Source organism: Rhinatrema bivittatum, chromosome 11 (assembly GCF_901001135.1).
Source record: "Rhinatrema bivittatum chromosome 11, aRhiBiv1.1, whole genome shotgun sequence".
NCBI classification, from domain to species: domain Eukaryota; kingdom Metazoa; phylum Chordata; class Amphibia; order Gymnophiona; family Rhinatrematidae; genus Rhinatrema; species Rhinatrema bivittatum.
The window spans coordinates 102,150,757-102,171,628 of NC_042625.1; the positions used below are offsets into that span (position 1 = coordinate 102,150,757).

At 49.8% G+C, this 20,872-nt stretch overlaps 1 protein-coding gene across 2 annotated transcripts; it reads right to left on the reverse strand.

The window, feature by feature from the left end:
* Positions 1-502: 502 nt before the first annotated feature.
* Positions 503-20,412, reverse strand: HPCAL4 (hippocalcin like 4). Of its 2 annotated transcripts, XM_029571835.1 has the most exons (4): positions 20,239-20,412; positions 11,633-11,848; positions 8,915-9,095; positions 503-2,570 (listed from the first exon to the last, which is right to left on the reverse strand). In XM_029571835.1, exons 1-4 carry the CDS (start codon positions 20,398-20,400, stop codon positions 2,500-2,502), a joined length of 630 nt encoding a protein of 209 aa, XP_029427695.1. In that variant the 5' UTR covers positions 20,401-20,412; the 3' UTR covers positions 503-2,499. The 2 variants fall into 2 exon arrangements, with proteins under 2 accessions (XP_029427695.1, XP_029427696.1); XM_029571836.1 differs by lacking the exons at positions 503-2,570; positions 11,633-11,848 and having other exon boundaries at positions 7,925-9,095.
* Positions 20,413-20,872: the final 460 nt, after the last annotated feature.

A 20,872-nucleotide genomic window follows, 5' to 3' on the forward strand; every position in this document is an offset into this window, starting at 1 on the left:
GTAGCATGAAGAGGTTTGGCTGCTTGCACAGGGGGCAGTCAGGTTATTAGCAGTATTCACAGTCATCACAGGGCTGGCACGAGGCTGGAGGGTAGCGTGAAGAGGTTTGGCTGCTTGCACAGGGGGCAGTCAGGTTATTAGCAGCATTCACAGGCATCACAGGGCTGGCACGAGGCTGGAGGGTAGCGTGTAGAGGTTTGGCTGCTTGCACAGGGGGCAGTCAGGTTATTAGCAGTATCACAGGCATCACAGGGCTGGCACGAGGCTGGAGGGTAGCGTGTAGAGGTTTGGCTGCTTGCACAGGGGGCACTCAGGTTATTAGCAGTACACACAGTCGTCAGAGGGCTGGCACGAGGCTGGAGGGTAGCGTGAAGAGGTTTGGCTGCTTGCACAGGGGTCAGTTAGGTTATTAGCAGTATTCACAGGCTTCGCTGGGCTGGCACGAGGCTGGAGGGTAGCATGTAGAGGTTTGGCTGCTTGCACAGGGGTCAGTTAGATTAATAGCAGTATTCACAGGCATCACAGGGCTGGCACGAGGCTGGAGGGTAGCGTGTAGAGGTTTGGCTGCTTGTACAGGGGTCAGTTAGGTTATTAGCAGTATACACAGTCGTCAGAGGGCTGGCACGAGGCTGGAGGGTAGCGTGTAGAGGTTTGGCTGCTTGCACAGGGGTCAGTTAGGTTATTAGCAGTATTCACAGGCATCACAGGGCTGGCACGAGGCTGGAGGGTAGCGTGTAGAGGTTTGGCTGCTTGCACAGGGGTCAGTTAGGTTATTAGCAGTATTCACAGGCTTCGCTGGGCTGGCACGAGGCTGGAGGGTAGCGTGAAGAGGTTTGGCTGCTTGCACAGGGGTCAGTTAGGTTATTAGCAGTATACACAGTCGTCAGAGGGCTGGCACGAGGCTGGAGGGTAGCGTGTAGAGGTTTGGCTGCTTGCACAGGGGTCAGTTAGATTAATAGCAGTATTCACAGGCTTCGCTGGGCTGGCACGAGGCTGGAGGGTAGCGTGTAGAGGTTTGGCTGCTTGTACAGGGGTCAGTTAGGTTATTAGCAGTATACACAGGCATCACAGGGCTGGCACGAGGCTGGAGGGTAGCGTGTAGAGGTTTGGCTGCTTGCACAGGGGTCAGTTAGATTAATAGCAGTATTCACAGGCTTCGCTGGGCTGGCACGAGGCTGGAGGGTAGCGTGAAGAGGTTTGGCTGCTTGCACAGGGGTCAGTTAGGTTATTAGCAGTATACACAGTCGTCAGAGGGCTGGCACGAGGCTGGAGGGTAGCGTGTAGAGGTTTGGCTGCTTGCACAGGGGTCAGTTAGATTAATAGCAGTATTCACAGGCTTCGCTGGGCTGGCACGAGGCTGGAGGGTAGCATGTAGAGGTTTGGCTGCTTGCACAGGGGTCAGTTAGGTTAATAGCAGTATTCACAGGCTTCGCTGGGCTGGCACGAGGCTGGAGGGTAGCGTGTAGAGGTTTGGCTGCTTGCACAGGGGTCAGTTAGGTTAATAGCAGTATTCACAGGCTTCGCTGGGCTGCCACGAGGCTGGAGGGTAGCGTGTAGAGGTTTGGCTGCTTGCACAGGGGTCAGTTAGGTTAATAGCAGTATTCACAGGCTTCGCTGGGCTGGCACGAGGCTGGAGGGTAGCATGTAGAGGTTTGGCTGCTTGCACAGGGGTCAGTTAGGTTATTAGCAGTATACACAGGCATCACAGGGCTGGCACGAGGCTGGAGGGTAGCGTGTAGAGGTTTGGCTGCTTGCACAGGGGTCAGTTAGATTAATAGCAGTATTCACAGGCTTCGCTGGGCTGGCACGAGGCTGGAGGGTAGCGTGAAGAGGTTTGGCTGCTTGCACAGGGGTCAGTTAGGTTATTAGCAGTATACACAGTCGTCAGAGGGCTGGCACGAGGCTGGAGGGTAGCGTGTAGAGGTTTGGCTGCTTGCACAGGGGTCAGTTAGATTAATAGCAGTATTCACAGGCTTCGCTGGGCTGGCACGAGGCTGGAGGGTAGCATGTAGAGGTTTGGCTGCTTGCACAGGGGTCAGTTAGGTTAATAGCAGTATTCACAGGCTTCGCTGGGCTGGCACGAGGCTGGAGGGTAGCATGTAGAGGTTTGGCTGCTTGCACAGGGGTCAGTTAGGTTAATAGCAGTATTCACAGGCTTCGCTGGGCTGCCACGAGGCTGGAGGGTAGCGTGTAGAGGTTTGGCTGCTTGCACAGGGGTCAGTTAGGTTAATAGCAGTATTCACAGGCTTCGCTGGGCTGGCACGAGGCTGGAGGGTAGCATGTAGAGGTTTGGCTGCTTGCACAGGGGTCAGTTAGGTTAATAGCAGTATTCACAGGCTTCGCTGGGCTGGCACGAGGCTGGAGGGTAGCGTGTAGAGATTTGGTTAGCTGCACAGGGGGCACTCAGGTTATTAGCAGTATTCACAGGCTTCGCTGGGCTGGCACGAGGCTGGAGGGTAGCGTGTAGAGGTTTGGCTGCTTGCACAGGGGTCAGTTAGGTTAATAGCAGCATTCACAGGCTTCGCTGGGCTGGCACGAGGCTGGAGGGTAGCGTGTAGAGGTTTGGTTAGCTGCACAGGGGGCAGTCAGGTTATTAGCAGTATTCACAGGCATCACTGAAGGAAACATGTAATAAGGAAAGCTGCATGCGTGTACTATGTGAGAGAAGCTGGGATGGGTGAAGGGATGCAAAACATGCAGCCTCTTTCTAAGCCAGCCTACACTATGGATGGCTGTCTGCACTTTTAGCCAGCCAGGCCAAGTTACTTAGCTAAATACTTTAGAGAATTGTCTTCTTGGTGTGGGAATGCATGACGATGGAGGGGCTGGCACTTGAGAAGGGACGCCACTGGGTCTGTGAGCCAATTTTCATGCTGCACTCCAAGGTTTATACTATTCTGAGCGTCCAGGTGCTTACCAAGAAGCCCATTTCTTTTTCACTATTTTGCTGTGAATTTCTTTCTTGATGTAAAGGAATGGATAGAGGAAGGAGGCCAACAGATGCATTTTGTTGGGAAGATGAGGTATAAGGAGCTGTGACTGGTGTGCTGGTTTGATTTTGGCCGAGTACGGTGTTTTTGAATGCAGAGTTTGAGACATGTAAGGGGCTGTTGCAGAAGCTTTAGGGTGCACTCTGGCTTGGGAAGAGAGTCAGCTTTGGGATGGAGAGTATGAGATATCATAAGAACATAAGAAATGGCCATGCTGGGTCAGACCAAGGGTCCATCAAGTCCAGCATCTGTTTCCAACAGAGGCCAATCCAGGCTACAAGAACAGGAAAATTAGTTCTTACCTGTTAATTTTCGTTCCTGTAGTACCACAGATCAGTCCAGACTGTGGGTTGAGCCTCCTTTCCAGCAGGTGGAGAGAGACTAAAACTGAAAGGGTATCCTATATGAGGACAGAGCCCATCCTGTAACCCTTCAGTATAACCATTGTCAAAGAGAAAACAACAAAACCAGAATAGGATCAAGCAAGTAACTAGAAAGCTCAATGGAGCAACTCTAGAACAATGAAAGAACATGGTAAGACTATACGCTCTTGCATATACTTGGTACTGGAACAACCAAGGCTTCCGATGTAATTGCTCAGTATTCTTGTAAAGAATTAAGCATCAAAATCTGTGAATCTGCAAGAACAAGCTTCGAGAGGAGAGAAAGAAAGACAAACAGAGAAGGGCGTCTGGACTGATCCGTGGTACTACAGGAACGAAAATTAACAGGTAAGAACTAATTTTCCTTTCCCTGTACGTACCAGGATCAGTCCAGACTGTGGGATGTACCAAAGCTTCCCTAAACTGGGTGGGACCGAGACAGTCCCGCTCGAAGCACTCGCCGCCCAAAAGAATAAAAAAACTGGCGCTTGCACATCCAGACGGTAGTGCCAAGCAAAAGTATGCAGGGACGACCAGGTGGTGACCCTGCAAACACCTGCGGGGAGACCGATTGACTCTCCGCTCAGAAAGTAGCTTGAGAGCGTAGCTAGGGCGCCTGTAGGGCCTCCGGGACCGCCCGACCTGGGCAAAGATAGGCCGAAGAAAACGCACCTTCAACCACTGCACAAAAAAGGATCTTAGAGCCAGTGCACCCCGAATGGGAACACTCAGAGAGCAAGAAGATGGTCCAAGACCCGAAAGCCATTGCTAACCTGAAGATACCGGAGTAGAACCCATTTGACATCCAGTGTACGAAGATCGCCCCCAGTCGTACCCGCAATCTCCCCTGGGGAGAATTCTGGGAGCTCTACCAACTGGTCGACATGGAAGGCAGAGGCAACCTTCAGCAAGAAAGAAGGAACAGACTTGAAGGAAACCTCTGACTCGAAGAAGCACAAGAAAGGGTCCCAGCAGGAGAAGGCTTGGGACCGCCGAGCGGAGGAGGTAGCGGTAGAGACAAGAAACAAACGGTCTTGAGTGCGAGATCCTGTAACTTAGCCTGACGGAGAGGTTCGAAACGGGGCAGCACAGAGGGCCCGGAGGACCAGGGTAAGACTCCACAACGGGCAATTGTTGCGAGAAGGCAAGTGTAGGTAGTTGACTCCCTTCAGGAACTGAATCACGTCCGAGTGGCCCGCTAAAGGATGACCTTCTACCCAACTCTGGAGAGAACCGAGGGCAGATAATTGGACACGCAGAGAACTGGAAGAAAAAACCCCTGGAAGACCCTCCTGAAGAAAAGAAAGCACCAACAAGACCAGGGCGCTGAGACACCCGACTCCACACAAACAGACTCAAAATCTTCCAGATACATAGAAACATAGAAACATAGAAACATAGAAATGACGGCAGAAGAAGACCAAATGGCCCATCCAGTCTGCCCAGCAAGCTTCCCTCATTTCTTCTCTCATACTTATCTGTTTCTCTTAGCTCTTGGTTCTAATTCCCTTCCACCCCCACCATTAATGTAGAGAGCGGTGATGGAGCTGCATCCAAGTGAAATATCTAGCTTGAGTAGTTAGAGGTAGTAGGGGTAGTAACCGCCGCAATAAGCAAGCTACACCCATGCTTATTTGTTTTTACCCAGATTATGTTATACAGCCCTTATTGGTTGTTTATCTTCTCCCCTGCCGTTGAAGCAGGGAGCTATGCTGGATATGCGTGAGGTATCAGTTTTTTTCTTCTCCCCTGCCGTTGAAGCAGAGAGCTATGCTGGATATGCTGGATAAGTCGACTATTTCTGGGCCCACAGCAAAGTGGAGATGGCCTCCTCCTGATGGCCCTTACGCCTCAGGCATCGTCGTTCAAAAGTCAGGCCGCTAGACAGAAGTGATCGGTCTGGTCGGAAAATACAGGCCCCTGTCGAAGTAGGTGAGGGAGATGACCTAACCGAAGAGGTCCGTCCGTCGCCAGGCTGATGAGATCTGCAAACTATGGCCTGCGTGGCCACTGGAGTGCTACCAGAACCACAGATCCCCGGTGGGACCCTTCTCTCCTGAGAACTTTGCCCACCAAGGGCCACAGGGGGAACACGTACAGAAGGACGTCTGAAGGCCAAGAGAGAGCCAGAGTATCCACGCCCTCCAAGCCGTGCTCCCTCAAGCGGCTGAGGAACCAGCTTGCCATGGAATTGCGCAAGGTCACCATGAGGACCAAGGGGGTGGGGCCTCACCTGTCGACAATCAGATCCATGGCTGCATCCGAGAGAACCCACTCCCCCGGATCAAGCGATTGGCAACTGAGAAAATCGACCGGAACATTCTCCTTGTCCGCGATGCGGGAAGCCGGTAGGCAAACCAAGGGACGATCCGCCCAGGTGAAGAGATGGCTGGCTCCTAGGGTCACCAGACGGCTGCGGGTGCCCCCCTGATGACTGATGTAAGACATGGTGGTGGAGTTGTGGGACAGCACCCTTACCGCTTTGTCGCGGATCACTCCTGCAGAGCCAAGCGCACCGCCGGCTCCTCCAACCAAATGATGTGCCAGTGAGACTGGATTGGCAATCAGATCCCCTGGGTGGACTGGGATAGGCAGACCACATCCCAACCCGAGAGACTGGCGTCCATGGTGACTATCGTCCACTGTGGAGCTGGGAGAGGTATTCCCTGGAGAGGATGAGGAAGCGAAGCCACCACTACGAGTCGGCGACGGTAGAGTCCAAAGCGGGAGAATTATGTGAAACTGTTCTGACACCGGCTGCCAACGGAATAGCAAAGCTTTCTGTGACGATCGCATATGAGCAAATGCCCAGGGGACGAGGTCGATGGTGGAAGACCATGGACCTGAAGACCAACAAGTAGCCTCGCCCCATGCGAGTGTCGAAGTGGGCTCCCAGGAACACTAAGTCCTGGGAGGGCTGAGGGTTGCTCACGGGAGAACTCAATATCCACCCGAGAGACGCGAAGTGAGCTAATACCTGATCCACCGCTCGATTGGCAAGAGCCATCGACTGGGCCCGCACAAGTACCACCACCAAGACCTCGGGAAAAGCGTTCGACGCAGTCACGAGGCCAAAGGGCAGCGGCCGAAAGTGAAAAAACCTGGTGAGGATGTTGGAGTGAAGATACATCAGGCAATCGCAGTGATTCATAAAATGGGAGCACGCCACTGTCAAAACGAGTGAAAGCGAGGAAACTCTCTGAGCCGCTGAAAAATCCAAGATGGCCGCCATTCCCGGGCTTTGCGACCCGGAAACGGCCTGGCCATGCTGAGGGGACACGATCCCCGAGCTAAATTTGCCTGTCCTGCTGAGGAGGGATCTCCCCCATCCGGCAGGCAGGCAGGCAGGCAGGCAGGCAGGCAGGCAGGCTGAGCAGAGCCCCTCGCGCGAAAATCACGAGGAGGGCTGCTCACAGTGAAGGAAGGCTGCCAGCCGCGGCATCAGAAGCCGCTCTGAAGAAAAAAAGTTTAAAAATAGATTTGATTGGCAGCCTGCCAGCAGGAGTGAAGCAGGGGAGAAAAACCTGCTAACTCCTGCCTGTCCGGCTGCCTGTCCAAAACCCCAGTAAGTACAATTTAAAAATCAGTATTAAATCGCAGCCAAGGGGGGGAGATAAGCATTGGACCACCAGCGTCGGCCCCCACACCGGGAATCACTTATGGACTCAGGCTATGCTCCGCACAAGGGGTGAAGCCCCCCTGAGTCCGGCAAGAGCCAGGAGACGGGACCGTTTCCTGCACAAAAGAAAAGCTAAACTCCCTATCTAGTATCTATTTTTTTTTTTTTTTACAGGAAGAAAACCAAACGAGATCCCTAAGGAATAAGTACTTGCTTAATCCAAGAAGGAAGGAAGAAAAAGAAGGCTGAGTAGCCTAGATTAGGAGACTGAAGGGTGAACTGCTGCCCCTGCTGGAGACAAATACTGAAGGGTTACAGGATGGGCTCTGTCCTCATATAGGACACCCTTTCAGTTTTAGTCTCTCTCTCCACCTGCTGCACAGGAGGCTCAACCCACGGTCTGGACTGATCCGGGTACGACAGGGAACTGGCAATTACCCAAACACTAAGAAGATCCCATGCTACTGATGCCAGTAATAGCAGTGGCTAATTTCTAAGTCAACTTAATTAATAGCAGGTAATGGACTTCTCGTCCAAGAACTTATCCAATCCTTTTTTAAACACAGCTACACTAACTGCACTAACCACATCCTCTGGCAACAAATTCCAGAGTTTAATTGTGCGTTGAGTGAAAAAGAATTTTCTCCGATTAGTCTTAAATGTGCTACTTGCTAACTTCATGGAGTGCCCCCTAGTCTTTCTATTATTCGAAACTGTAAATAACCAAGTCACATCTACTCGTTCAAGACCTCTCATGATCTTAAAGACCTCTATCATATCCCCCCTAAGCTGTCTCTTCTCCAAGCTGAACAGTCCTAGCCTATTTAGTCTTTCCTCATAGGGGAGCTGTTCCATCCTCTTTAACATTTTGGTCGCCTTTCTCTGTACCTTCTCCTTCACAATTATATCTTTTTTGAGATGTAAGGGGATGTTGCAGGTGCATTAGGGGCACACTCCGGCTTGGGGAGGGTCAGTTTTTGGATAGAGAGTATGAGATATAGAAGGGGATGTTGCAGGAGCATTAGGGTGCACTCAGCTTGGGGAGGGTCAGTTTTCGGATAGAGAGTATGAGATATAGAAGGGGATGTTGCAGGGGCATTAGGGTGCACTCGGCTTGGGGAGGGTCAGTTTTGGGATGGAGAGTATGAGATATAGAAGGGGCTGTTGCAGGGGCATTAGGGTGCACTCGGCTTGGGGAGGGTCAGTTTTGGGATGGAGAGTATGAGATATAGAAGGGGCTGTTGCAGGGGCATTAGGGTGCACTCGGCTTGGGGAGGGTCAGTTTTGGGATGGAGAGTATGAGATATAGAAGGGGATGTTGCAGGGGCATTAGAGTGCACTCGGCTTGGGGAGGGTCAGTTTTGGGATGGAGAGTATGAGATATAGAAGGGGCTGTTGCAGGGGCATTAGGGTGCACTCGGCTTGGGGAGGGTCAGTTTTGGGATGGAGAGTATGAGATATAGAAGGGGCTGTTGCAGGGGCATTAGGGTGCACTCGGCTTGGGGAGGGTCAGTTTTGGGATGGAGAGTATGAGATATAGAAGGGGATGTTGCAGGAGCATTAGGGTGCACTCAGCTTGGGGAGGGTCAGTTTTGGGATGGAGAGTATGAGATATAGAAGGGGATGTTGCAGGGGCATTAGGGTGCACTTGGCTTGGGGAGGGTCAGTTTTGGGATGGAGAGTATGAGATATAGAAGGGGCTGTTGCAGGGGCATTAGGGTGCACTCGGCTTGGGGAGGGTCAGTTTTGGGATGGAGAGTATGAGATATAGAAGGGGCTGTTGCAGGGGCATTAGGGTGCACTCGGCTTGGGGAGGGTCAGTTTTGGGATGAGGGTGCTTGACATTTAAAGGGCCACAGCAGGGGTGTTAGCGTGTGTTTCCTCTCAGATAGGGTGGGGGTGGATTTATTTTTGCATATCACACTGCAGGAGCAGAACTATAGAGGGGTCACTCTTTGCTGCTTCTTTGAACTCCTCCAGCGTGATTTGATCATCCTTGTCTTTATCCATCTTGGTAAAGATCTTATCAACGCGTTGCTGAGGCGTCAGTCCATCCTGATTCATTCTCATCATAATCACTGTGCCCACCATCTTGTAAATGGCCTGCAGAGAGGATGAGTGTGAACGTTGTCAGGGAAGATGAAATGAGGAAAGGATGGAGAAAGAGACAGAAACAAAAGCCATAATTATTACAGAAAAAATAAATGTATGTTTGCTATTACAGGGACGGTGACTTGACTTCCTCGCTCCTTCCAGAGGAACTGACGATCCGCAGGGTCTGGCTGCCGTTTGCTGGACATTACACGAGTGGGTTCCATCCCACTCGAATGTTGGCTCCCAAAAATACAAGCGAGATCTGTACTTCAGCTTTTACGTTTCAGAGCACACAAAGCCAGCAGCTTTTCAAACACACTGGGGCCTGCGCACTAAAAGCCAGGTCACATTTATAGAGAATGTTCCCCCGTTCATCAGAATCCTGTCCTGCCCGGGGGAGAGGGAAGGAGGAGCACAGTGTATGGATTGCATTTTCATGTCTGTGTGCATTAATTTGCAGGAAAACAAGTGCAGACATCTGCTGTAGGTTATAGCAGCAGCACCTCCCCTCCTGTTAGCCCGGAAGGGTCCAAGGGAACAAAGGTCATGATGCCAGGCTTAACGAGCACAGGATACCGAGTGGCTTTGGCTGAGGCGAAGGATAATCGGAGCAATTTAGAAGGTGAGATTTGTTAAAGTGTCTAATGCAGAGCAGTTACTGGAATCTTATGCCTGAGGAACCCCAAACAAGACAAGATCCCATCAGTATCCTGCAGCAGCAGGGAGGGATGCAGCGTCTGCTCAGCTACGCAGAAGGAAGAATCTGCTCAACGTTGCTCTGGGTTACAGAGATGGAGCAGGACAGGCTGGGAGTGCAGCAGAGATAGGAGCAGGACAGGATAGGAGTGAGCAGGACAGATAGGAGTGAGGCAGAGATAGGAGTAGGACAGGATAGGAGTGAGGCAGGGAGGGAGCAGGACAGGCTGGGAGTGAGGCAGAGATGGAGCAGGACAGGCTGGGAGTGCAGCAGAGATAGGAGCAGGACAGGATAGGAGTGAGGCAGAGATAGGAGTAGGACAGGATAGGAGTGAGGCAGGGAGGGAGCAGGACAGGCTGGGAGTGAGGCAGAGATAGGAGCAGGACAGGATAGGAGTGAGGCAGAGATGGAGCAGGACAGGATAGGAGTGAGGCAGAGATAGGAGTAGGACAGGATAGGAGTGAGGCAGGGAGGGAGCAGGACAGGCTGGGAGTGCGGCAGGGAGGGAGCAGGACAGGCTGGGAGTGAGGCAGAGATAGGAGCAGGACAGGATAGGAGTGAGGCAGAGATAGGAGCAGGACAGGATAGGAGTGAGGCAGGGAGGGAGCAGGACAGGCTGGGAGTGAGGCAGAGATGGAGTAGGACAGGCTGGGAGTGAGGCAGAGATAGGAGTAGGACAGGATAGGAGTGAGGCAGAGATGAAGCAGGACAGGAAAGGAGTGAGGCAGGGATGGAGCAGGACAGGATGGGAGTGAGGCAGAGATGGAGCAGGACAGGATAGGAGTGAGGCAGGGATGGAGCAGGACAGGATAGGAGTGAGGCAGGGATGGAACAGGACAGGACAGGATAGGAGTGAGGCAGAGATGGAGCAGGACAGGATAGGAGTGAGGCAGAGATGGAGCAGGACAGGATGGGAGTGAGGCAGGGAGGGAGCAGGACAGGATGGGAGTGAGGGAGGGATGGAGCAGGACAGGACAGGATAGGAGTGAGGCAGAGATGGAGCAGGACAGGATAGGAGTGAGGCAGAGATGGAGCAGGACAGGATGGGAGTGAGGCAGGGAGGGAGCAGGACAGGATGGGAGTGAGGGAGGGATGGAGCAGGACAGGACAGGAGTGAGGCAGAGATGGAGCAGGACAGGACAGGATAGGAGTGAGGCAGAGATGGAGCAGGACAGGATAGGATAGGAGTGAGGCAGGGATGGAGCAGGACAGGACAGGATAGGAGTGAGGCAGAGATGGAGCAGGACAGGATAGGATAGGAGTGAGGCAGAGATGGAGCAGGACAGGATAGGAGTGCGGCAGAGATAGGAGCAGGACAGGATAGGAGTGAGGCAGGGATGGAGCAGGACAGGATAGGAGTGAGGCAGAGATGGAGCAGGACAGGATGGGAGTGAGGCAGGGATAGAGCAGGACAGCATAGGAGTGAGGCAGAGATGGAGCAGGACAGGATGGGAGTGAGGCAGGGATAGAGCAGGACAGCATAGGAGTGAGGCAGAGATGGAGCAGGACAGGATGGGAGTGAGGCAGGGATGGAGCAGGACAGGATGGGATAGGAGTGAGGCAGGGATGGAGCAGGACAGGATGGGATAGGAGTGAGGCAGGGATGGAGCAGGACAGGATAGGAGTGAGGCAGAGATGGAGCAGGACAGGATAGGAGTGAGGCAGGGATGGAGCAGGACAGGATGGGAGTGAGGCAGAGATGGAGCAGGACAGGATAGGAGTGAGGCAGGGATGGAGCAGGACAGGATAGGATAGGAGTGAGGCAGAGATGGAGGAGTCTGGCACCCCCACAGATCTTTTCAGCATAAAACATGCGTGCAATGAATGAATGAATGGGAAACGTCGCTACCTCGATAATCTCCAGCATCTCCAGGCGGGTGATCCTTCCGTCGCCGTCCAGGTCGTACATCTCAAAGGCCCAGTTCAGTTTCTGCTCAAAGCTTCCCCGCGAGGTGACGGACAAGGCGCAGATGAACTCCCGGAAGTCAATGGTGCCGTCGTCGTTCTTGTCGAATGTACGGAAAGCGTGCTGGGCAAACTTGGACGCATCGCCATAGGGGAAAAACTGCAAAGAGGCACAGAAATGGAAGCTTTCACGCATCTATGGGCAGGAATCCTCCCAGCAGGGGTTTCTGCCTCAAATTCCTCACTAAATTGTTCCTTTGTAACTGCAGGTGCAGAGAGCAGCTTTCTGCTCATATAAACTAAAACATGGATTTTTAAGTAATAAGCAATTAAGATCATTTCCAACAATCTCTCTAGCATCTAATAATGGCAGCCTCCATCTCGCTCACAAGAGCACACATCACTTTTTGTGGCAATTTTATTTTAATTTTACTAATATTTTATTTATTTGGTGTTACACCCCATTTAAAAAAAAAAAAAAAAAAGAAAGCTTATAAGGAAATCTGTTGGTAGCAAGCATTGTACATATGAGGTCATCAAACAGCAGGGGAGTCGTGGAAAGAAAGCAGAGCGTTAGCGTTCACGTGTGCTTCTGTAGCAAGTTCATCTACAGATGTAATCAAACATTTTGAGGACAAGTTGGAAAGATTTCTCCTAAAATGACTTGTGCTAAGTGCAGGGAAAAGTAACAACTTACATGCAGTGATTTTATTTTCTATTTTCTGGGGTGTACTTTGAATGTAGAAAACCTCCAGCTACCTCTGAACCCACGGTGCACATCAGCATATTTTCCACAAGAACGTGAGCTGAGGCTATGGTGGCTGAAGGGACTGGCCCAAGGTCATAGGAGCAGCAGCAGGGTTTAAACCCCGATTTCCATCTCCTCCACTCAGGAAAGAGAGAGAGAGAAGGGGAAGAGCAATCAACAGACCTGTTAATATAGTCACAAGAACTTGCCAAACTGGGTCAGACTGAGGATCCATCAAGGCCGGCAATGGCCAATCCAGGTCACAGGTAGCTGGCAGGATCCCAAAAGAGTCATCTCTTAAATGCAATTGGATGAGGAGAATTGTCAAAGCTTACTATTTAAGAGAGGTAGCCACATTGTATAAAATGTGTCCTCCATGACTTGTTGCCAAACTAATATATAAAAAGAAAACAATTTTCTAAAGATTTAACCCAGGTAACCAAGCACCCACTCCCCCTCTGTGCCATGCAGACCCCATGAGTGATTTACTGTGCAAGGTCTGCGGGTATCCAAATTTCCCTTTGGAAATGTGGCTGTAGCTTGCAGCTTAAAAATGACCCCCCAAAATGATAAAAGTACAGAAGAGAAACAGGAAAGAGAATTCCCGGGCCTTTAGCTTGGGCAGCTTTGAGTAAAGGAAGCAGTAATGCCCATGCGTCACCTGTACGAGCGTAAGTGTGGGCGCAAGTTCAGAACCCACAAATGTGGCCGCTTTTTGGGGAGCGTTTTGGGGCTTTACTCGTTACTTTGCAACAGGTTAATGTACATAAATGTAGCCCCTTGGCAACAGAAAGGTTTGCAAAGTGTAAACTGCAGAGTATGCACTGTGGTTTGTGAGATTTCCCCTCAGGGAAGTGATATAAAGGACAAAAGAGCAGGGAAGGTTCCAGATAACACCAGAGGGAGTGTATGGGAACTCATAAGAGCATAAGAACATAAGAAAATGCCATACTGGGTCAGACCAAGGGTCCATCAAGCCCAGCATCCTGTTTCCAACAGTGGCCAATCCAGGCCATAAGAACCTGGCAAGTACCCAAAAACTAAGTCTATTCCATGTAACCATTGCTAATGGCAGTGGCTATTCTCTAAGTGAACTTAATAGCAGGTAATGGACTTCTCCTCCAAGAACTTATCCAATCCTTTTTTAAACACAGCTATACTAACTGCACTAACCACATCCTCTGGCAACAAATTCCAGAGTTTAATTGTGCGTTGAGTGAAAAAGAACTTTCTCCGATTAGTCTTAAATGTGCCCCATGCTAACTTCATGGAGTGTCCCCTAGTCCTTCTATTATTCGAAAGTGAAAATAACCGAGTCACATCTACTCGTTCAAGGCCTCTCATGATCTTAAAGACCTCTATCATATCCCCCCTCAGCCGTCTCTTCTCCAAACTGTTCAGCCTTTCCTCATAGGGGAGCTGTTCTATCCTCTTTATCATTGTTCACTGTACACCGACGTGATATCTCTGATGAGCGGTGGTATATAAAAAAACTATAAATAAATAAATAAATAAATAAATTCGATTGCCCTTCTCTGTACCTTCTCCATCGCAATTATATCTTTTTTGAGATGCGGCGACCAGAATTGTACACAGTATTCAAGGTGCGGTCTCACCATGGAGCGATATAGAGGCATTATGACATTTTCCGTTCTATTAACCATTCCCTTCCTAATAATTCCTAACATTCTGTTTGCTTTTTTGACTGCTGCAGCACACTGAGCCGACGATTTTAAAGTATTATCCACTATGATGCCTAGATCTTTTTCCTGGGTGGTAGCTCCTAATATGAAACCTAACATCGTGTAACCACAGCAAGGGTTATTTTTCCCTATGTGCATCACCTTGCACTTGTCCACATGCAACGAATATGCCACCGCACTCATAGACAAAACCAATCAATTGAAAAAACAATCCCCTAACAAAGGCACCTGAAGACTCAAATGACAAAGGTAAGTGGTCTCCATTCGATAGGAAATCAGTAAAATCATTGCTAAAGTCATAGCTGCTACTCACCCAAGTGACCCAATACAAACCAGTTCATTGAAACAAGTACACCACATAATCATGCAGACAATCACAACCCTAACTAATCATTCACTATCAGAAGGATTAAACAAGTGGTGATAAAGCCAATCTTAAAAAATAAATCCAGTAGAACTGACAACTATCGTCTAATATCCAACCTGCCATTTCTAGCAAATGTTCTTCAGAAAGCAGCGTTATCCCAACTTGTAAATCACCCGGAAGATGAAAATATTCTCTACCCAAATCAATTTGGATTTAGGAAACATCACTCAACCGAGACTGTACTCCTCTCACTAACGGACTCGGTTTTACGAGGACTTGACGCAGACGAACCTCAATGCCTTGAGCTAATTGGACTTAGAGCAGCCTTTGTTACTGCCATCAGGTGAGAAACACAGGGATCGATGGAACGGTTCTCAGTTGGTTCACTTCTTTTTTATCTAACAAAACATTCCAAGTCAAATTTGGTAACCACACATCTGACGCTTTCCAGTGTGATACAGGTGTTGAGAAGGGCACCCCGTTAAGTATGGGGGTGCCGGAAGAATGTGGGGGCCAGGAACGAGTCCGCCGTGTGCAGAGTGGGGTAGATTTTACAAAAGTACACTGGATTTTATAAGATACGCGCGTAGCCGTGCGTATCTTATAAAATCCGGGGTCAGTGCGTGCAAGGGGGTGCACATTTCTGCACCTTGTGCGCACCGAGCCCTGCGCGCGCTGCCCGTTCCTTCGGCCTCCCCCCACCTTCCCCTCCCTAACCCAGACCCCCAGCCCTATCTACAACCTCCCACCTTTATCGCGAAAGTTACGCCTGCCTGGGGCAGGCGTAATACCCACGCGCTGGTCGGCCGCCGCCGCGCAATTCCCCAGACTGGGAGCGATTTTGGAGACCTCAGCTACGCCTCCGAAACACCCCCGGGCCAAAACCATGCCCCGAACGTCGCGCTGCCCCCGACACGCCCCCCTAGCAAAGCCCCGGGACTTACGCGCGTCCTGTGGCTTGCGCGCACCGCCGAGCCTATGCAAAATAGGCTCGGCACGCGCAGGGGGTTACGAGCATAACTTATGCGCGTAACCCTTTTAAAATCTACCTGAGTGCTTTGTGCCGCTGCTTTTCACGTCGAGGTTTGAATTCAAAGCTCTGGGGGCAATCTGGGAACATTGGTTCCCTGAGGGTTGGGGTAGCCAATCGGCTCTGGCCTGGCTGAATAGGTGTCCCTGCAGCTTCCCTCCCACCCACCCTCACATGTTTTGGATATGTTAATGGTTGGGGTTTGTCCCGCTGGGGGCGGGTTGCAAGCTGGTGTTTAACGGTGTGATGACCCGACAGGAGTCAGGTCGGAATGACGGCGGGACAATTGGGTGCAGTTGTCCTGCGTGAGGCTCCTTGCTGGAGGATGGCGGGGGCTTTAGTGTCACGACTCCTTGCTGGTTGGTGGCGGGAGTCATGCAAATAGTAATGACTCAAGGTTTGGCTGGCCTGGATGGGTGCACCTTGCTGGCGGGTGCATGGTGCATGCTTGAGATCGGGCACCTGTCTGATCCCCACTGACTGTCGGAGTTGTCATTGCTACTGATTGTGCGAGGGTGGGTGCTGGGAGATGAGTTGGTCCTGGCTACCCTCTCAGCAATACTATTCAATATTTGCATGTGGCCACTATGTAAATTACTGCCGAATCTTGTATGCTGACGACTTACAGTTTTGCATCCCACTTGCCAGACCATTTGAAAACATAGCGTCGATATTCTCCACCCAGGATGAAAGCAATACAGCAAGAACTATTGCAACTTAAACTGACATTAAATTTAAAAAACGGAAATCATTTGGCCGAGTAGAACCCCATCAAAATTTAAACCACCTGCCCTAGACCTGGGTAATTTCCAAATTAACCCCTCAAATCAAGTACAGGATTTAGGGGTACAGCTAGATGAGAACCTTGCAATGAAAATGCACATCAAGAAACTAATTAAGAGAGGTTACACCGAGCTGTGACTATGAGTCGCTTGAAACCATTATTAACTCTTGCGGACTTCCGCACTGTATTTCAAACTCTAATCTTCTCAGATGTTGACTACTGTTATTCCTTAATTCTAGGTCTTCCAGCAAGTCACTTAAAACCACTACAACTATTACAAAACGCTGCAGCAAGACTCTTAATAGAATCTGGGAAATATGATCACATTACATCCATGCTGATGTCACTACATTGGTTACCAGTACAATCCAGACTTTACTTTAAAGTATTAATGATAATTTTCAACATCATTCACTCCAAAAACACCAGCTTCTTAGGAGAGACACTGCAACTGCACAATCCTCAGCGAACACTCACAATAAAGGTCTACTGTCTATTCCCACAATATGGAGCACCCGTCTGATGTTTTCCATAGTGGGTCCAAAGCTCTGGAACTCTCTGCGTGAGATGTTACATATTTTACCAAACAGAAAGAAATTTAAACATGAATTAAAAACATGGTTATTAAAAAATGCTTAGAATTTAACATAAAACATCAAAATAGAGAGAGATACAAAAACAAGAAGGACAAAAGATAATCAAATAATGAAGAATAAATCAAACGAGAGAATGCAAGACTCTCAAAACAACTCACTAAGACATGAAAATTATGATTTTATGTTAATTACCTGTACCCTTAGCCTTATGTACTAAATCAATTAAAATACACTAGAAACTTTCACTTGAATAAAGCCTGCCAATTAATACCACTTCTGCAACTAATGGTTATTTGTTTGTTTGTTGAGTTATAACTATGAATGTCACTTTGTAAACCGTTGTGATCTATACATGGAATGATGATAATTAAAATGTGTAAATAAATAAATAACCCCCTTATGCTATAAGGGATTAGCATGTCCAAAACGTGCATCCAACCCCCTGCAATGTTAATAGCACTCATCACATGCAAATGCATGTTGATGAGGCTATTTGCTATTTTGCCCTAATCAAAAAAAAGAAAGTGCTCTCAATGGGCACATTTTTACCCTCAGAAATTAACGCCTGCCCGGAGCAGCCCAAAAAAAGTGTACAGAAAAGCTGAAAATACTGCTTTTCTGTGCTTCCTCTGACTTAATATCATGGTGATATTAAGTTGGAGGAACAAAAAGGAGAAGAACCTTTAAAAAATATATTAAAATTTTAAAAAAGTGTGTCGGCGGTCAGGTTAGGAAAAGGGACGCTCAATAAACGTGCATCCGTCTTCCTAAGCCGTGGCTGAGCGTCCGTTTTCCTAACCCGCTGACAGCCACTTCTCCTGGGCGCCTGCTGCCGAGGAGGTCCTAGGGGAGCACAATTTCCCCTCGTGCCTACTTCCTACCGCAGCAGCCCATTTAAATATTAAATCGTGTGCCCCCCGAGAGGTCGATCAGTGCTGATATTGCCTCTTTCCTACGGCCAGAAATGAGCACAGCAGATGACCACACCCCTTTTCTGAGTGGACCTGCGGGCATAGATCCGGCAGCAATTGCACTATTGTCTATTTAAATGCCACGAGAATCAGCTGCAAATGGGATTGGTTTTTTTCAACTTTTTCCTGAGACTTCTGCTCTGAGCTGGAATTATTCTATTCAGGTTATAATTGTCAGAGAAACAAATAAAAGCTATGAGGCCGATATGCAAAACATCTAAGTGCCTAACCCTACCTGATCTCTGGTTCTATAATTATTCTTTCCTTTCCCTACCACTTTCCTTTGCATTCAGCCCCAGTGCTGCTGGATTTCTCACTGTTTTGGTTACTACCAGCATCAAAACTAATTAAGTTCAAAGAACTTCAGTTTCCCATTGCGCCTAAATATTATAACAGCAGGCTGACCTCATGGGTGCGCTAATATGCTCAGGCCAGTCTGAAAGCTCCTGCACGGCGCACAGAGTGCCACAAGGGGGCAACACGCAGCTGAGCTAGGAGACAATGCTCAGGCCAGTCTGAAAGCTCCTGCACGGCGCACAGAGTGCCACAAGGGGGCAGCACGCAGCTGAGCTAGGAGACAATGCTCAGGCCAGTCTGAAAGCTCCTGCACGGCGCACAGAGTGCCACAAGGGGGCAGCACGCAGCTGAGCTAGGAGACAATGCTCAGGCCAGTCTGAAAGCTCCTGCACGGCGCACAGAGTGCCACAAGGGGGCAGCACGCAGCTGAGCTAGGAGACAATGCTCAGGCCAGTCTGAAAGCTCCTGCACGGCGCACAGAGTGCCACAAGGGGGCAGCACGCAGCTGAGCTAGGAGACAATGCTCAGGCCAGTCTGAAAGCTCCTGCACGGTGCACAGAGTGCCACAAGGGGGCAGCACGCAGCTGAGCTAGGAGACAATGCTCAGGCCAGTCTGAAAGCTCCTGCACGGCGCACAGAGTGCCACAAGGGGGCAGCACGCAGCTGAGCTAGGAGACAATGCTCAGACCAGTCTGAAAGCTCCTGCACGGCACACAGAGTGCCACAAGAGGGCAGCACGCAGCTGAGCTAGGAGACAATGCTCAGGCCAGTCTGAAAGCTCCTGCACGGCGCACAGAGTGCCACAAGAGGGCAACACGCAGCTGAGCTAGGAGACAATGCTCAGGCCAGTCTGAAAGTTTCTGCACGGTGCACAGAGTGCCACAAGGGGGCAGCACGCAGCTGAGCTAGGAGACAATGCTCAGGCCAGTCTGAAAGCTCCTGCACGGCGCACAGAGTGCCACAAGAGGGCAGCACGCAGCTGAGCTAGAAGACATCCATCTTCCCATTCAATCAGCCGATGTGTGACTTCTATTTTGGAGAAACTGACAGGCAGAGTACCAGTGGCGCCCTTTTAAAGCTGCCCTAAAGCAAGCGGAAACAAGCTGCCCTGGATATTCTTATGTCCCTGCCTAAATCTAGACCTGCCAGCTTCCACCCTCTTCTTGACAGAATGGGACCTTGGTGCAATGGCAAGGAGGACAACTGCTTAAGCAAGATACAGAACAATTTCATAGAAAATGCAAGAAAATAAAGCAACAAAAAAGCATAAAGTGACATTTTGGTTTTGTTTAACCTTTATTTCCATGCATAGAAAACAGGACAATCCTCTTCATCATAACTGGGACCATATTCGGAAAGGTTTGAGTTGTATTTACCCTGAGATTTGGTGTGGAAGAAGGTATGGGTCAACTTTTCTCTTCCACTCCCTCCGGCCCCCCCCCCCCCAAAAAAAAACCCCCCAAACCAAACCTCTCTCTCCTCACACACACATTTTCTCACTATCTTTCCTACCCCTAGGGATGATCCCCTGCCCTCTCTCTTCTATCCTTAAGGAAACCCCAACACTCTTCCCCTTTCCTGACCTCAACATGCAACACTGTCCCCCACTCTCCCTGACCCCAGTGCTCTTCCCCTCCCTAGACACAAGTACACAGAGATCATGCAAAGAATCTGACTATGCAAATAACAGCCCTTCCTGCACCAGCCCCTCTCCTCCCTGGTAGCAAGCAGAGAGTGGGAGGGGGTGAGGGGTGAAACTGAGACTGAAAAGAATAGAAGAGCCACTCTGCTCCCTAATCCTTCCCCTACCCTCTCGTGCAAGAAACACAGTGCAGAGCAAAGAAGAGTTACTCTGCTCCTATGCCAGGCCCTCCCCTCCTGTTGTTTCTCCCCCTCCAGATAACAGGACAGAAGGAATCAGCATTTAAATCTCAACGTCTCCGGGTCAAACCTGGAGAGTTCTTAGGAATGCTTGGGACTACTGAAGCTAGCAGAGTCTAATAGTCTATGTGGTGAACTGTCCTCTCACTCAGGAGCTCTGATGTCTCCAGTACCTTGATGTAGAGCTGCTGGAACTCCTGCAGATTGAGGATGCCAGTGGGACAATCCTTCAGAAAACCCTTGTACCATTGCTTCAGCTCTTGCTCAGTGAATTCTGTGCTTCTCACCAGGTCATCAAGCATCTCAGGTGCCAGCTTACTGTTGTGCTTCCCCATCCCCGACACTGGAAATGTTCCTGCAAAGGATGAAAGAACAGCAGCAATGACAATCTTTTATACCAGACTCAGGCAGTAAGAAGTCATGTCCTGCCATCCTGCTCCAACACTTCCTCCGAATCAGGGGACCAACCAAGACATATTCCTTGCATGGCAAGGGTCAAATAGTTAATGCATCAAAGAATAATAATGTGTCCCGGAGTTTTTAGGGCATCTCTAATGAGTATGAGGAAGATACTTTTGCATATCTCTTGCATATTCATTGCAGATAATTTGGAAACCAGACCTCTGTGTGGCAGACCAGGATTGGAGTTGCCTTCCCCTGGTGTAAATATAAATATTTGGAAACATTTCAAGTTCTGCTCGCTTTTGGTTTGCTTCTCCTTTTTCTTCAGCTGGAATTCTGGGGCCATGACCTGGGATTTTCTCCTCATTCTAAACATTACAGCTGGAAGCCTTCAGGAAGAGGAGG

Bases quoted from the DNA above. Each gene is read 5' to 3' on its own strand.
- HPCAL4 (XM_029571835.1), bottom strand. From the start codon at position 20,400: ATGGGGAAGCACAACAGTAAGCTGGCACCTGAGATGCTTGATGACCTG. The intron at 11,849-20,238 runs GTACTGGAGACA...GCCTCTTTGCAG, and splicing joins TCCAGCAGCTCTACATCAAG to TTTTTCCCCTATGGCGATGC. The intron at 9,096-11,632 runs GTAGCGACGTTT...TCCTCTCTGCAG, and splicing joins AGATGCTGGAGATTATCGAG to GCCATTTACAAGATGGTGGG.